Genomic DNA, 13,584 nt, shown 5'->3' with positions numbered 1-13,584 from the left:
ACTCTATTTTCAGACATTAACTATTGTCAGGAATGTCTTCTATTGTACACCACCGCCTCTAATCCGCTTTTCTCGCGTGAGCAGCACGAAAATCCTGCGGGAATTTTAATCTGTCTCCCATCCCGAGACTTCATATAATGCCGTTGTGATTAAATCCCGCCCGAGAAATTGAGTCACTTGAGCAATATCCGGATGCTGACCAACAGTACAAGTTTCAATGGCGAAAATTTATAAAAAGAAATCCACATAGGAAAAGTGAGAAAACAGACATTCGGCAGTCATGTATTTTAATTTAGAATCAAACACTGGGCGTTATTCTTCCCCCTCGTCATTTTTTTGTGTGTGTCGAACATGTGTTTGTGCGCGCTTTTCACTCATATGCAATCCTTTTGACATCTGGGAAAATCATTGCCAGCTTCTTTGTCTCCAAATATACGCGCCATGCGTGTGTGAAATTAATAAGCAATTAGCGGGTCAAGAAGCTCTCCTTTTATCTTCAACACCTCCTCATTGGACTTTCTCACATGCTTCCTTTCCCAACGCCGCATCATTTCTTTTCTTCTCCCCGCAAAAGAATATTTATAAACTGGCGTAAATGTGTCTGTGAAGCAGAGAATCTGCGTTTTCTCGTCTATTTTCAACAAATTTTTATTTATAATTTTAATTCGAAATGCGAACACAGATCAACTAGAGGATTTTCTCACATCTCCTCCTTTTTCCTCTTACTCCCTATTGAGACGAAAATGCGCGCCCATGCGTGCGTGTGTGCGTGAGCCTCGTGAAAAAATACGACTTTTCTCTCTCTCTCCGTCCAAAAGAACTGAAATTAACCTCCAAAATAAACTTGAGGAAGGAGGAAAAGACGAGCGTAGCACAGATGGAGGAAGAGCCGCATGTAAAAATTGAGCGCTCTCGCGGTAATTGAGGAAGGAGAGATCACTCGAAGGTGCCCCAGAATCATCTTTCTCTCTTCGACAGAATATTTACTCATCTATTTAAAATTAGTAGGAGGCGAAAATGGAGAGGCAGACCAACTGAGGTCGTCGCAAGATGAAATAATGCAAATAAACCACACTCACATCATTCAATATGCGATGCAATTCTAGAAATCCTCAGCGCGCATCGCGCATAGAAAAATCCACACATAAACGAGAAGATCTGTGCTGAAGAAAAAGCGTCCGGATCTGACTTCAATTTGGTAGTTTCACATTTGCCTCAATGCTTGTTCACCAGCGACAATCGATCACTGATTTCTTCAGGTCTCTTTCTCCTTCTAATTCAATTATCACAAAAACACCACACAAGTCAACCTCTGTTCACCGTTCCTTCTTCCCTTCTCCACTCCAGACGGCCTCTTCCCAAATGGCTGAGAGACGGAATTTTCTTGCCAATGTGGATCACACAAGGCTCTAAACTAAATGAATGCGTGGAAAACGATTCAGATGGAAACCGACCACGTAACGTGCACAGTACACACCGTGAAATTGCGAACACGAGCTTCACAATCATAAAAATTACAGAAAATATTGAATTACGGAACGAATTCCTGAAAATCACTTTAATCTCAATTAGAATGCATTATTCTGGCACATTTACCACCCCTTTATTCAAAAGGACACGAATACAGAATTCATAATGACAAACTTGAGACACAACCTTCGTGAACTACTGAGAACCTATTAATGGCTTCATCTTCTGCGAATGAGTGTTCCCGTCATTATTCCGGTCAGTGTGTCTTTTCTCTTGCAACTCGAGTGCGTGCTTTCGGCGCTTGCGCCTGTTTAAAATAATTCCCACAGAGATTCTATGTACAGTGGCGTGGAATTTTGACTCTTGCTCGTATTTTTTCCACAATTCTTCGACACACTAGCTCTTGGCTGGATTCCTCCGGACTGAAAAAGGGGAGATGCAATTTGTCGAGAAATCAGTAGCGACTCCCTGAATGTTACCTTTAATTTCCATCCGCCAAATGGACAGACCATTCTCCATCTGGCAGCTGAAAGGCTGCGAGAAGCCAATTACGGGTTTAATGTGCAATGCTCACTGAATTATTCGCCTTACCGTTAGTATTCCTTTCTGATAATATTTCATTATTCCGCCTGACAAGCTTCTGCTGGCTGCGCTGTCCAAATGATGGGGGAAGTGCACTGCTGCAGTCTAGGTGATTGATGGTGATAACACGGGGCAAGAATGTGGGACAAGGTGCGAAAACGACCTCGCGGAGCCGTGAGATAGGAATCTTCAGATGGAAACTTCTCGGGCGCTTTTCACCCACGGGAAGCTCCTTGCACGCCACCGGGGCGTTTCCATGCCAATCCTCTATCTACCATCTGGCACTAATCACGCTCCCGGGCGGACTTTTTGCGCGTCTTCCATTGATTTTCCCCCCGGGGGAAAATCGCGACTCCGTGGACGCCACATAACCTCAATCTTCGAAAGTGTCTGGAGAGATGTTGCCAAACAAATGCCAAAGGGACGCGGTTTGCCACTTACCTCGTGCGGAACCCACTTGATGTAAACCACACAAACACAGCCCACAACACTGATGCTCCTTTTTCACATTATTCCATCTGGTACAATGGAGAATTCGCCCAAATAGTCACAGAAAACAATTTCGCAAGACAAAAATAGACTCCATACTGTCTCGGACTGACGTGACCTCGTTCGTGCGCTATCGCACCTCCTCGGCTGGGCTTCGCGGTTCTATGTTTTGGCGATGTTTTGATAATCATCTCGCGAGATCGGCATTTTTACGCAATAAAAATGCTTCCGGTGCTTACTCGCGGTATCCAGGTGTCCAGGATCGTGGGCCAGGGCCGTCGGCTCCTCAGCACATCCTCCCTAAGATGGAGCAACATCTACAAGATCCAGAGTCAGGAGGAGTTCACTGAGAAGGTCAGCCAGAGCAAGACTCCAGTGATTGTGGACTTTTTTGCAACGTGAGGGCATTTTTATGAAATCTTTATTTATAGGAACAATTATTCATGTCGTAATCATGTGAATTTCAGCTGGTGTGGGCCTTGCAAGATGTTGACTCCAAGAATTGAGACCATCATCCAGGAGAACGAGGGCAAAATCTCGCTCCTGAAGGTAATCCCAATGGTTTCCTGTTTAATATTCTCAACAGCGATCTTAACCTTTTTTGATTCTTTCAGGTGGATGTGGATGAACACAGCGATTTAGCATTAGATTACGACGTTTCGTCTGTTCCGGTGTTGGTTGCCTTCAAGAATGGCAAGGAGGAAAATCGAATAATCGGCCTACAGGACTCTGACAAGCTACGCAAATGGGTAGGAGATGTTGTAAATAAATCCTAGATGAGTCTATGAAACTCAGTGATGTGTAGAAACAGAAGGAACCAGTAAAAGAATGGAAATAAAGCAAATCTGAAAAATGTAGGGTTATGTATTTGTTATTGTTTTGTTGACGGATCGATCGGAATGCCCAAGCCGGCGAAAGTCCCCAAAAAGAGTGGAAAATCCAGGAAGAGGAAGGCAGAAGATGACGAAGGTGAGTGACAGAGTTGTGAGCTGAAGAACAGCACTGGATTTTCGTTCAAATTCCAGGCGGAAATGAGGAAGCTGAGAGAGTTGTGCCGGAGGAGCAACCATCCGACGGTGAGGACATCAAGGAGCCCACAGAAGAGGAGATCAGAGAGAGTGAGAAGCCAGAAAATCAGCTCAATGTGGAAACGGTGAGAGAGAAGAAACGGAAAGTGACAAAAAACAGTGCGGAGCAATCCAAGGAGAAGCTGATGAACCTGGAGCGCGAATCTGCCATAGATTACCTGAAGAGGTGGAAGAACGACAAGACGCGATGGAAATTTGAGAAGCTAAAGCAGATCTTCATCCAGAACAATGCTCTCAACGAGACGAAGTTCGACGAGGAGATGTGGCCCATTGTTCTGGAGTACCTGGAGAAGAGCAAGGGCGCAAGCCGGCAGTTCCTCGTCAACACGGCGCAGAAAGTGATTCAGGAGGTGGACGAGGCGATTGAGAAGGACTCCACGAAATCTCTGTTGCTACGCGAGAACAGGTACTTGAGAGCTAGGGAAATCCTCCAAATGTTGCATTAAATCAAAGTTGACTGCGTAGACTGAAAGAGTTTTGTTAAATTTTCGCTATGAACGTGGACAAGAAGTCTCGAAAGGTATGTTCCACTGGGTTGGATGGGCATGTTCTCACAGATTTCTTGCTTTTAGGTAAAGAAACGAAGAGGGAAGAAGAAATTGCTGAAGGATTACTTTAAATTTCCCATGGGAGTAACTTCCGGAACCACTCAGTATGATTTTAGTGCCCAGGAGAGCCTCTGCGCTTGCCTAGTGGGGTTCTGCTACTCCTTCCTCTCACCAGAGTACACCTGGACGCCAAATTTTATCAATGAAATGCTTCGCTCCATTGCCGAACACAATCATGAGATTGTAGCTGATCCTGCTGGAGATCTGTCGCCTGTCAAGATGACTTTTCTGCTGGAAAAATATGCCCTGGATTTATTTCTCCACGAGATCTCGTCAGGAGCGATGAACCAGGAGAAAGACACTCTCTTTGCGGATCTCAAGAGATGCTTGAAGTCTAGAAAATCAGTGGTAATCGTTTCCGGAGGAGAATCCATCGCCATCTGGACAAAAGAGGAAAATTTTGGCTACTTCACTTTCATTCCCAATAAGAAGCAAATCCTTCTTGTGGCGGCATTGAAGGATTTGGTGACCTCTTTGCATTTCTTGTATCCGTCGGACACGTCTTACAGAATTTGTGAAATGAAAGTGACAAGATTGTTGCAAAGAAGCGCAGCAGAGGAACAGCCAGAACTGCCAGGAAGAGGATTTGTCATCGTAGATGACGATTTGGCCATTCTTCAAGGCAATCTACGGCTTGAATCTGGCCAGAACGGTGACAACAGAGGACTTCTCGTTGGCTATGCAACTGCAATTTTCGCTGAGAAGTTTCCACTTTGTTCCTGGGACTCTGACATTCTGGACAGAGTCCTGATCGTGAGTGAAAACCTCACCAGGAAGCTTTTGAGTGAGGATAGCAGGAAGTCTTCGTATCTCGTGTTCTGTGACGCTCTACGAGGACAACTGGACGTTGATATTGTCTTCTACGCTGAATTCCTGGAGGTTCTTGAGGATGTGCGAAGAATTGAAGGCATCCTCGCTCTGGGTCGCTGTCTTGTGATGGAGTATCAAGGAAACTTCTGGACAATTATGCAGCAGAATCTCTTCTACTTCCTCAATCCCTATGAACACTTGGGCAACGCGTCTTCTCTGCAGATGCACCAAACTCTCCAAGGAGTGCTAGCCATTCTGGCCAATTTGGCGGAGGAGAGCACAAGAGTGACGCTTCACATCGTCAAGGTTGTCTCTGTAAGGGAGAATGAACCCAATTCACCTCAAGATGACGTTCAAAGTTTAAAAGCATCTGAAATCGAGCTTCCTGACCAACAATTGCTGGGGCAGGAGCGGAAGAAAAGAGAGCAGGAAAGCCAATTGGCGGAAATGGTGAGAACGCTGAAAGAGAGGCGGAAGGAAATCCAGTCAAAGCTGAGGGAAGTCGCTTCTCCAGATTCTCCTGATGAAACTGCAGTGCATAATGGTTCACTGAGGACTAATTCTCATCCTACTGCACAGGCTAAAAGTGGATCTGAGGATGCTCAATCACCAGAATTACAGAGTTCTGACAAGATTCAGACAAGTGTTGAACATGAAAGGAAGGATGAGACTCTTCGGGAGCCTCTGGATCTCTTGGATTTGCGCCTCAGCGGCTTGGAAGACACCCATACTGAAGAAGAGTCGAGTGAGGATGAAACAGAAGAGGAAGAGATTGAACAGGAAGATAAAAGTGTTCTCCCGACCAATAACACTTATGACATCACAAAGGATGATTCTGAGCTCTCTGAGGAAGAATCCGCAAGTGATTTGATAGTTCTTCAGTCTGTTTCTGGCTCTGCAATCAGCCTCGATCGTCTTCTCTGCAGAGGTCTGATGATGTCCAGCAGATTCTTTATCACAACACCTGTCAAGCGCTTCATGGTAATTCACAAGAATCGAACTCTCTTCCTCTACAAGGGATGCATCTGCAAGATCTCCACTTTGCCCAGAGATATCAGCAAGGATGATCACTTCTGGAGCTTTCGCTCGATTCCCAGCCTCATTGAACGCCTCCTGGATATGAACAGTGGCGGAAAATTCATGTAGAAAATTTATTTACAGCGAAATTCCCTCGCGGGACTGTGAAATAGACGCAGTGAGATTGTAATGGGATGAATCAGTTCACAAACTAGCTAAAATCCACTTCTCAAATCCTCAGCACTCCATCATGGCTAACGAATTAGAGTTCTCGTTCACGCCGTTCGACTGTGCGGTATCTGTGGGCATGGCCAGGCTGTTTTCGTCTATTGCTGCGCTCACCGTGCATCCCATGTTGTCCTGCTCCATATTCTCGTCCGCGAGACCCGCGTGAGAAGTCGATCCTACAAGAATTGCGCAACATTAATCTATAGCCCCAGAGATTCCAGGAAGGCGAAACTCACCGTTTTGCGTGGCGTCATCCCAGTTGATCTTGAATCTCGTGACTCGAGGCTTCGTGGCGAGAATGTTCCGCGTGAGTTTCTCAAACTGAGGCTTCGGTGGAGGATTTTCCCGCAGCTCAGGGTCGGCGTACTCGTTGTTGATGAAATAGCCCACGCGCACAAACTCCTGGCCGCGGTAGGAGCACGTGAGGAGAACTATGGTGACTCCCACAGCGTCTTGCTCGGGGATTCGCGTGACATCGGGCGGGTCGGCCTGGAAGACGAATATGTGCCGGCCCTCGGGCACGGGACCTACGTAGATCGTGTCGAGAATCTGATCGAAGGCCTCGGATTCCGCGGAGCCCACGTAAATCATCTTCCACTCCAGATCCTCTTTCAGCTCTTCGATGCACTCGAACGTGAGCTCAAATTGGAAGGGATTGAAGAAGCTGCTGGGATTGTCCAGTACCACGACATTGGTGATGTGAACCTTCGCCATCTGGCCGGCAGTTGAATTGTGCACTTGGGGTACTTTCTGCACAAATGGGGCACCAAAATAGCTAACCTCAATCCCTCAATCGCTCCAGAGACACCACTTTACTCGCTTCCTTTCACACTTTTTCGCTCAACTCTTGCAGCAAAAGGTACTTTGGATTCTTGTTCAGATGCTGTCTCACTTTTCACTGGTATTTTCCACTGATTTCCCACTTTTTAAAGCGATTTTCCGCAGGTCGCTTCGCAAAAACTGTCAAACTAACGGTGAGAGAAAACATCGAAAATGCAGCCGTTTTCGCGCCCTCCGCGGCCTCGTACAAACATCGCCACCTCTTGGCGACCGCAGCGACCTCACACCGCCACGTTGAGTGCAGGAGTCGAAGGAGTTTCACAATTTCTCAGGAAAATTTCCTTCTCGTGAGTGTTTAGTGCGTGAAAAATGGTGCTGGATCTCGATGTGTTCCGCAGCGACAAGGGCCACGACCCGGACGCCGTGCGGAAGAACCAAACGAAGCGGTTCAAGGATGTGGCGCTGGTGGAGACTGTGATTGAGCAGGACACCGAATGGCGGAACCGAAGGCACAAGGCGGATAACTGGAATCGCATGAAGAACACTTGCAGCAAGGCGATTGGCGAGAAGATGAAGCGCAAGGAGGGTGAGGGAGACGCTGCCGAGGCTGTGCCACTGTCAGTGGTGGAGAATCTGGAGAAGATCACCGCGGAGGAATTGCAGAAGCTCACCGTGTCGCAGATCAAGAAGGTGCGAGTGCTCATCGATGAGGCGATTGAGCTGAACGAGAAGGCGCTCCAGGAGGCGGAGGCAAAGCGCAACAGTGCTCTGAGGGAAGTTGGCAACTACTTGCATGAGTCAGTGCCCGTGAGCAATGATGAGGATGAGAACAGGGTGGAGAGAACGTTCGGGGATTGCTCGAAGACAGGAAAATACTCTCATGTCGATCTCATTCACATGATCGACGGCATGAACGGCGAGAAGGGTGCCGTTGTAGCGGGCTCCAGGGGATACTTCCTCACGGGCGCAGCTGTGTTTCTGGAGCAGGCGCTGATCCAGCACGCCTTGCACATTCTCTTCCGTAAGGGCTACACGCCGCTCTACACGCCATTCTTCATGCGCAAAGAGGTGAGAATCGCATTCTGTCCCTTCGAAGAGCAGAAAAAAATTAATACATCGATTTCTCCTCCTTCAGGTGATGCAGGAAGTGGCTCAGTTGTCTCAGTTCGACGAGGAGCTGTACAAGGTGGTTGGAAAGGGCAGCGAAAAGGTGGAAGAAGGCTCTCTGGATGAGAAATACTTGATCGCCACCTCTGAGCAGCCAATAGCGGCCTATCATCGTGATGAGTGGATTTCCGAGTCCGCGCTTCCCATCAAATATGCCGGGATCTCGACATGCTTCCGCCAGGAAGCGGGTTCTCACGGGCGAGACACTCGAGGCATCTTCCGCGTGCATCAGTTCGAGAAGATTGAGCAGTTCGTGCTCACGTCCCCCTTCGACGATGAATCGTGGAAGACAATGGATGAGATGATTGCCAATGCTGAGGAGTTTTATCAGTCTCTGGACATTCCCTACAGGATTGTCAATATCGTCTCTGGAGCACTGAATCACGCGGCGGCGAAGAAGCTGGATCTGGAGGCGTGGTTTGGCGGATCTCAGGCATTCCGCGAGCTCGTGTCGTGCAGCAACTGCCTGGACTATCAAGCCAGGCGACTACTTGTCCGCTACGGTCAGACGAAGAAGATGAACACCAGTGTGGACTTTGTCCACATGCTCAATGCCACCATGTGCGCCACCACGAGAGTCATTTGCGCCATCCTGGAGACGCACCAGACAGAGACGGGCGTGAAAGTGCCCGAGGTGCTGCGAAAGTACATGCCTGAGAAGTACCAGGAGGAAATTCCGTTCGTGAAGCCAGCGCCCATTGACAACGAGAAGGTGGCGAAGAAAGAGAAGGGCAAGAAATAGGACTCTTCTCAACTCCTTTTCTATTTATTGGCACATTCTTATACCATTTGAATAAAATTGCGCTTTTCCGAGCCGCGCGCTTGCTCTTCACCTTAACCTCACTCTTCGTTGTCAGTTTGTTTTTGTTTTGCTTTTGATTGGGTCCAGGAAGTCGTGAGAATGCCCTCTTTCTGCGTGATTCCCAGTTGTGTGGACAAGTACTCGCACAGTGCGGATATCTCATTCCACAAGTGAGTTAATGACACTGAAGTCTCGGAGGTTTTCCTGGACAATCACATTGTTTACAGATTTCCACATAAGGATGGAGTTTTGTTACAAAAGTGGACGGAATTCGTTGTCCAGGAGCGCGGAAGTGATTGGAAACCTTCACGTTGGAGCTCAATATGTAGTCGTCATTTTGCACTCGAGGACTTCCGGCAGCACTGCGGCCGGAGATGTCTTAAGAGTCGAGCAATACCTTGTCAGCTCATGCCCAGAGAGGAGAAGGATGAATCCGAAGAGAAGGACAGCGAGAGGGAGTTTTGCCACCTCTGTGGAGGTGAATTGGTGCAAAGGAGCTGCCTGAAGAGTGAGAAGAGCGTCTCTGAGTGGATTCAGAAGTGCTTCCCAACGATTTCCTTTGATTCCTTAGAGATTTCCCCGTGCGAAGATTGTTTCTCACGCCTGAGATCTTTTGCCGCTTTTGTGGATGTCGTAACAAGGTGCCAAACGGAGAAGTTGAGGATCCCAGAAGATAAGATGGCCCAGGAAAAGCAAGGAAAACCAGTGAAGATCAAGCAAGAAGTGACCGTGAAGGAGGAAATCAATGCACAGCCGATTATTGCTATTCGGGAAGTACCTTTTGAACTTCCCCCGGAATACAGTCCTTCGCAATCAAGTGAGAAAATATCCTGCGAACACTACATTGACGAGATTCTGAACTACAATCCGTCAGACGAGGTGGAAAACTGCGAAATTATGGAAATTAGTGATCTCGAGAAGGTCTTTATTGATATCGCCGAAGAGACTTCTGATACAGAGCTGAAAATCCCGCCTAAGAATCGCATAGAAATCATAAGTTCGATTTCCGTGAAGACAGAATTGAAGCCTGAGAGCTGGATGACGGATTTCTCTGCCATTTCCCTGCCATCAGATCACACTTACGCCAAATCTCCGTTGCAAATCTGCAAAATGGAGAAACTGGAAGTCAATCCGGGGGAGAAGCTGCCAAATTCCACTCCTAGAATCAACATCATAAATAATCTCTTGCTTAGAGACTGCAAGGTCTCCACGTGTTCGGCGTGCGGGAAGATTTATCAGAATATGCGAGAGTTCCTGGTGCATAAGATGAAGTGCCAGAAGAGAAGTGGCTTGAGGAATCCGAGGAGAGTGAAGTGTCGCGATTGTGGCCAAGATTTCCCCACTAAACTCACTCACAATCATCACCAGCGATTTCTCTGCGAGCGCAGAAAAGGCGTATCCTTTCCCTGTTCAAAGTGCTCGCTTGAGTTCCCAAAACTTTTGGAAATGCGTAAGCACGCGATTCTGTTCCATCCTGGGCGGTATGACAGACGGAAATCCCAGAGATTGCACAGGAGACGCGAAGATGGGAGATATTCCTGTGAGTTCTGCGGCAGAACATACACAAGAGCCAGCAATCTCCTGCGCCATGAGCGCCTCCATCGTTCGCGGGAGGAATGGGATCTCAAGTGCCGCCAATGCGGTCATCTCTTCGATAAGCCACACGATCTCAATCGCCACATGAAGACCTCTCCAGCTTGCCAGAACTTTCGCAACTGCGCCAGCACAGAGACTCTGTTCAGATTCATGTGCTCAGTTTGCGGACGGCAATTCTCCTCGCCCAATGGTCTGAAGCATCACGAGTCCTCACATCAGATGCGCACCCTGAAGCCCTGTATCTGTGAAACGTGTGGGAAGAGCTTCCCGAGGGCCAGTCTCCTGTGGCAGCATAAAATCTCCCACACTGATGCCCAGAATTACCACTGCAAACTCTGCCCGAAGGTCTTCAAGCGGTCCAATGGGCTTCAACAGCACATCCGAGGGTATCATCTGAAGCTGAAGCCTCACCGGTGCGGCGTATGCCATCGAGGATACGCCCTGAAGGCGGACATGAAGAGATGCAGGCACTCCTGGCTCAAGGCTGAGTGAAAGCATATGTGGCAAACGGTGAGTTGCGCGGGATGAGCGGTCAGAGTGGTGGAAATCTAACCTCAAAGTGGTGGAATTGCAATTTTCTACGCGCTCCTGGAGTGGAGAAAAGAGCGTAATTTACGCGCCTTGTGGGGAATTGAGTGTTGTCAGTTGGCAGTGTGAGTGGCAGTGAGAACGATGATGGGCACCGGGTCGACATTTTCCGCGAAAAAGAGCATTTTCGTGGCACTTTTCCTCGTGCTGTGCACGCGTGTGACGACAGGGAACAATCCTGGGCTGGTGCATCGCACATTCCAGTACAAGTACTCCTTCAAGCCGCCGTACTTGGCGCAGAAAGACGGCACAGTGCCCTTCTGGGAGTATGGAGGAAGTGAGTATACAGTGGACCACGTCAGAGTACACAATCGCGAGAAACGACGTACGTGCCGCCATGGGCGGGTGCGTGTGCGCGAAAGAGAGGGCGATAGAAAATAATTGTCGATTCCTGCATCACGTGTGTGTGGCAGTGGGGAAAATGACACGCGTACGCTTTTGGGATTGGGGGTGCTTCGCGGGAGAGAGTTCAGGCGGGGATGTGACGTGGCTGTTCTTTTGCAGATGCCATCGCCAGTGCGGAGAGTGTGAGGATAGCGCCGTCGCTGAGGAGCCAGAAGGGAGCCATCTGGACCAAGAGCAAGACCACCTTCGACTGGTGGGATGTGGAGATCGTCTTCCGAGTCTCTGGCCGAGGAAGAGTGGGAGCTGATGGATTGGTGAGTGAATTCACTGCCTTCTGAAGAAGCTTCAGTCTCATTTCGCTCTCCCTCTTGCAGGCTTTCTGGTACACTTCCGAGAAGGGCGACTACAATGGCGACGTCTTCGGCTCCTCCGATCGCTGGCAAGGTCTGGGTCTGTTCTTTGACTCCTTTGACAATGACAACAAGCACAACAACCCGTACATCATGGCTGTGCTGAACGACGGCACGAAGAAGTTCGATCACCAGAACGACGGCACGACTCAACTGCTGTCCGGCTGTCTGAGGGACTTCCGCAACAAGCCCTTCCCCACGCGCGCCCGCATCGAGTATTACAACAACATCCTCACGGTGCTCTTTCACAACGGCATGAGCAACAACAACGACGACTATGAGATGTGCTTGAGGGCCGAGGGCGTGCATCTGCCCAAGGCGGGACACTTCGGTCTGTCGGCGGCTACAGGTGGCTTGGCGGATGACCACGATGTGTTCCACTTCCTCACCACGTCGCTGCATCCGGCCGGACAGGATGCGCAGCAGCCGTCAGACGAGGCGGATCGCCTGTCAAAGGAGTATCAGGAGTACCAGAAGAAGCTGGAGCAGCAGAAGGAGGAGTACAGGCGCGAGCACCCCGACAAAGCGCCCAAGGAAGAACTCGAGGACTGGTTCGAAACCGACAATCAGCGTGAGTTGCGACAGATCTGGCAGGCGCAGAGTGGCATGACGGAGGTGATTAGGGATCTGTCCAGGAAGATGGACGAGGTGATTGGGCGGCAGGAGCGCACTCTCGGACTTCTATCGGTTGGTGGTGGACATCAAGCAGGAGCTCCTCCGCCACCCGGAGGACAAGCCTTGCAGCCGGCGGCGGTGCTTTCGCGCCAGGAAGTGGAGGCTCTGCTGCAGAACAACAACTACATCGCCCAGACGGCCAAGGAGATCCGCCAGATCATCGGCGACGTGTCCGTGCGCACAGACAACATCATCCAGACGCAGGCGCGCCAGCCCACGGCTCAGGTGCAGTCGTCGGGATACGAAGTGCAAGGTCTGATGAACGAGATGCGCGAGTCGATGAACAACATGAAGCAGGGAATGGCGCAGATCAGCCACACGCTCAACGCGAAGGACGGAGGAGTCGCGGCCTGTCCCACGGCGAACTGCCTCGGCCTCACGACCTTCCTGGTGATCACTGTAGTCCAGCTGAGTCTCCTCTTCATCTACAGTCTGTACAGGTGAGTGGATGTCTGGCCAAATATTTGCCACGGCAAATGTTTGTGGAGCGATTAAGGCTTATCTCACAATCTCTCTTTCGGGGCTTTTGCAGAGACTCTCGGGAGGCGAAGGCGAAGAAGTTCTACTGATGGAAGTAAATGCATAAGACTTGAAAAGCTGAGCAGAGTGAGAGAAATGGATTTAAAATCATACCAACACTTTTTTTGATACTTAAGAGACCGAGAGAGAGAGACATGCGAAAGGTAAGAGAGAGTTGTTCACCTTCTTCTGAGACTCTTTGTCATTCCACGTGGAGAAAAAGATAAACCGAAAGTTGGAAGCGCATGGAAATGTGTAAATAAACAATTTCTATTTTACTTGTATCTCTTTTCTCGTTACTCCTTAAATGTTATGAAGTGCTTCCAAGCCAAGTATAAACTGTCCAATTGTAATTTGTTGTGTTTGTGAGAAAGAGAGAGAGAGAGCGAGAGAGAGAATTAAATTGTGTA

General features: G+C 48.9%; 7 protein-coding genes across 9 annotated transcripts in view; 5 read left to right on the top strand and 2 right to left on the bottom strand.

Annotated features, from left to right (window-relative positions):
• Positions 1-2,636, bottom strand: part of LOC132260514 (supervillin) — a 37,836-nt gene extending 35,200 nt beyond the window's left edge. The window contains exon 1 of one of the 2 annotated variants that reach the window (XM_059758683.1): positions 2,494-2,636. The gene's annotated coding sequence lies outside the window, so the exon portion shown is untranslated. The remainder of the gene's footprint in view (positions 1-2,493) is intronic. The other variant, XM_059758685.1, reaches the window with a different exon arrangement.
• A 66-nt stretch (positions 2,637-2,702) lies between these two features.
• Positions 2,703-3,398, top strand: LOC132260530 (thioredoxin). The gene is made up of 3 exons (XM_059758711.1): positions 2,703-2,939; positions 3,009-3,090; positions 3,156-3,398. The coding sequence occupies exons 1-3, from the start codon at positions 2,764-2,766 to the stop codon at positions 3,315-3,317; spliced, it is 420 nt and encodes a 139-aa protein (XP_059614694.1). The 5' UTR covers positions 2,703-2,763; the 3' UTR covers positions 3,318-3,398.
• Positions 3,399-3,440: 42 nt separating this feature from the next.
• On the top strand, positions 3,441-4,075 carry LOC132259103 (uncharacterized protein C7orf50 homolog). The gene is made up of 2 exons (XM_059756647.1): positions 3,441-3,510; positions 3,567-4,075. The coding sequence occupies exons 1-2, from the start codon at positions 3,441-3,443 to the stop codon at positions 4,073-4,075; spliced, it is 579 nt and encodes a 192-aa protein (XP_059612630.1).
• On the top strand, positions 4,024-6,293 carry LOC132260520 (uncharacterized). Its single transcript, XM_059758696.1, has 2 exons — positions 4,024-4,149; positions 4,202-6,293. The coding sequence occupies exons 1-2, from the start codon at positions 4,123-4,125 to the stop codon at positions 6,191-6,193; spliced, it is 2,019 nt and encodes a 672-aa protein (XP_059614679.1). The 5' UTR covers positions 4,024-4,122; the 3' UTR covers positions 6,194-6,293.
• Positions 6,185-7,293, bottom strand: LOC132260528 (histone chaperone asf1). Its single transcript, XM_059758708.1, has 2 exons — positions 6,529-7,293; positions 6,185-6,468 (listed from the first exon to the last, which is right to left on the bottom strand). Exons 1-2 carry the CDS (start codon positions 7,004-7,006, stop codon positions 6,302-6,304), a joined length of 645 nt encoding a protein of 214 aa, XP_059614691.1. The 5' UTR covers positions 7,007-7,293; the 3' UTR covers positions 6,185-6,301.
• Positions 7,294-7,319: 26 nt separating this feature from the next.
• Positions 7,320-9,077, top strand: LOC132260525 (serine--tRNA ligase, cytoplasmic). Its single transcript, XM_059758705.1, has 2 exons — positions 7,320-8,140; positions 8,208-9,077. The coding sequence occupies exons 1-2, from the start codon at positions 7,442-7,444 to the stop codon at positions 8,979-8,981; spliced, it is 1,473 nt and encodes a 490-aa protein (XP_059614688.1). The 5' UTR covers positions 7,320-7,441; the 3' UTR covers positions 8,982-9,077.
• A 33-nt stretch (positions 9,078-9,110) lies between these two features.
• On the top strand, positions 9,111-13,312 carry LOC132260522 (protein ERGIC-53). Of its 2 annotated transcripts, XM_059758701.1 has the most exons (4): positions 11,176-11,502; positions 11,730-11,884; positions 11,945-13,095; positions 13,188-13,312. In XM_059758701.1, the coding sequence occupies exons 1-4, from the start codon at positions 11,310-11,312 to the stop codon at positions 13,222-13,224; spliced, it is 1,536 nt and encodes a 511-aa protein (XP_059614684.1). In that variant the 5' UTR covers positions 11,176-11,309; the 3' UTR covers positions 13,225-13,312. The 2 variants fall into 2 exon arrangements, with proteins under 2 accessions (XP_059614683.1, XP_059614684.1); XM_059758700.1 differs by lacking the exons at positions 11,176-11,502; positions 11,945-13,095; positions 13,188-13,312 and adding exons at positions 9,111-9,211; positions 9,269-11,147 and having other exon boundaries at positions 11,730-11,842.
• The last annotated feature ends 272 nt before the right edge of the window (positions 13,313-13,584 follow it).

The sequence above is a fragment of the Phlebotomus argentipes genome, unplaced genomic scaffold (assembly GCF_947086385.1).
Source record: "Phlebotomus argentipes unplaced genomic scaffold, Phlebotomus argentipes genome assembly scaffold_18, whole genome shotgun sequence".
Taxonomy (NCBI): Eukaryota; Metazoa; Arthropoda; class Insecta; order Diptera; family Psychodidae; genus Phlebotomus; species Phlebotomus argentipes.
Note: the sequence above shows the minus strand (reverse complement) of the source record. Positions and strands in the feature narration are given on the sequence as shown.

Coding starts and splice junctions, on each gene's coding strand:
- LOC132260530 (XM_059758711.1), top strand. CDS start 2,764: ATGCTTCCGGTGCTTACTCGCGGTATCCAGGTGTCCAGGATCGTGGGC. Junction 2,940..3,008: donor ATTGTGGACTTTTTTGCAAC/GTGAGGGCATTT, acceptor TGTGAATTTCAG/CTGGTGTGGGCCTTGCAAGA. Junction 3,091..3,155: donor GCAAAATCTCGCTCCTGAAG/GTAATCCCAATG, acceptor TGATTCTTTCAG/GTGGATGTGGATGAACACAG.
- LOC132260528 (XM_059758708.1), bottom strand. CDS start 7,006: ATGGCGAAGGTTCACATCACCAATGTCGTGGTACTGGACAATCCCAGC. Junction 6,469..6,528: donor GGATGACGCCACGCAAAACG/GTGAGTTTCGCC, acceptor CAATTCTTGTAG/GATCGACTTCTCACGCGGGT.
- LOC132259103 (XM_059756647.1), top strand. CDS start 3,441: ATGCCCAAGCCGGCGAAAGTCCCCAAAAAGAGTGGAAAATCCAGGAAG. Junction 3,511..3,566: donor GAAGGCAGAAGATGACGAAG/GTGAGTGACAGA, acceptor TTCAAATTCCAG/GCGGAAATGAGGAAGCTGAG.
- LOC132260525 (XM_059758705.1), top strand. CDS start 7,442: ATGGTGCTGGATCTCGATGTGTTCCGCAGCGACAAGGGCCACGACCCG. Junction 8,141..8,207: donor CATTCTTCATGCGCAAAGAG/GTGAGAATCGCA, acceptor CTCCTCCTTCAG/GTGATGCAGGAAGTGGCTCA.
- LOC132260520 (XM_059758696.1), top strand. CDS start 4,123: ATGAACGTGGACAAGAAGTCTCGAAAG. Junction 4,150..4,201: donor TGGACAAGAAGTCTCGAAAG/GTATGTTCCACT, acceptor TCTTGCTTTTAG/GTAAAGAAACGAAGAGGGAA.
- LOC132260522 (XM_059758700.1), top strand. CDS start 9,141: ATGCCCTCTTTCTGCGTGATTCCCAGTTGTGTGGACAAGTACTCGCAC. Junction 9,212..9,268: donor GCGGATATCTCATTCCACAA/GTGAGTTAATGA, acceptor CATTGTTTACAG/ATTTCCACATAAGGATGGAG.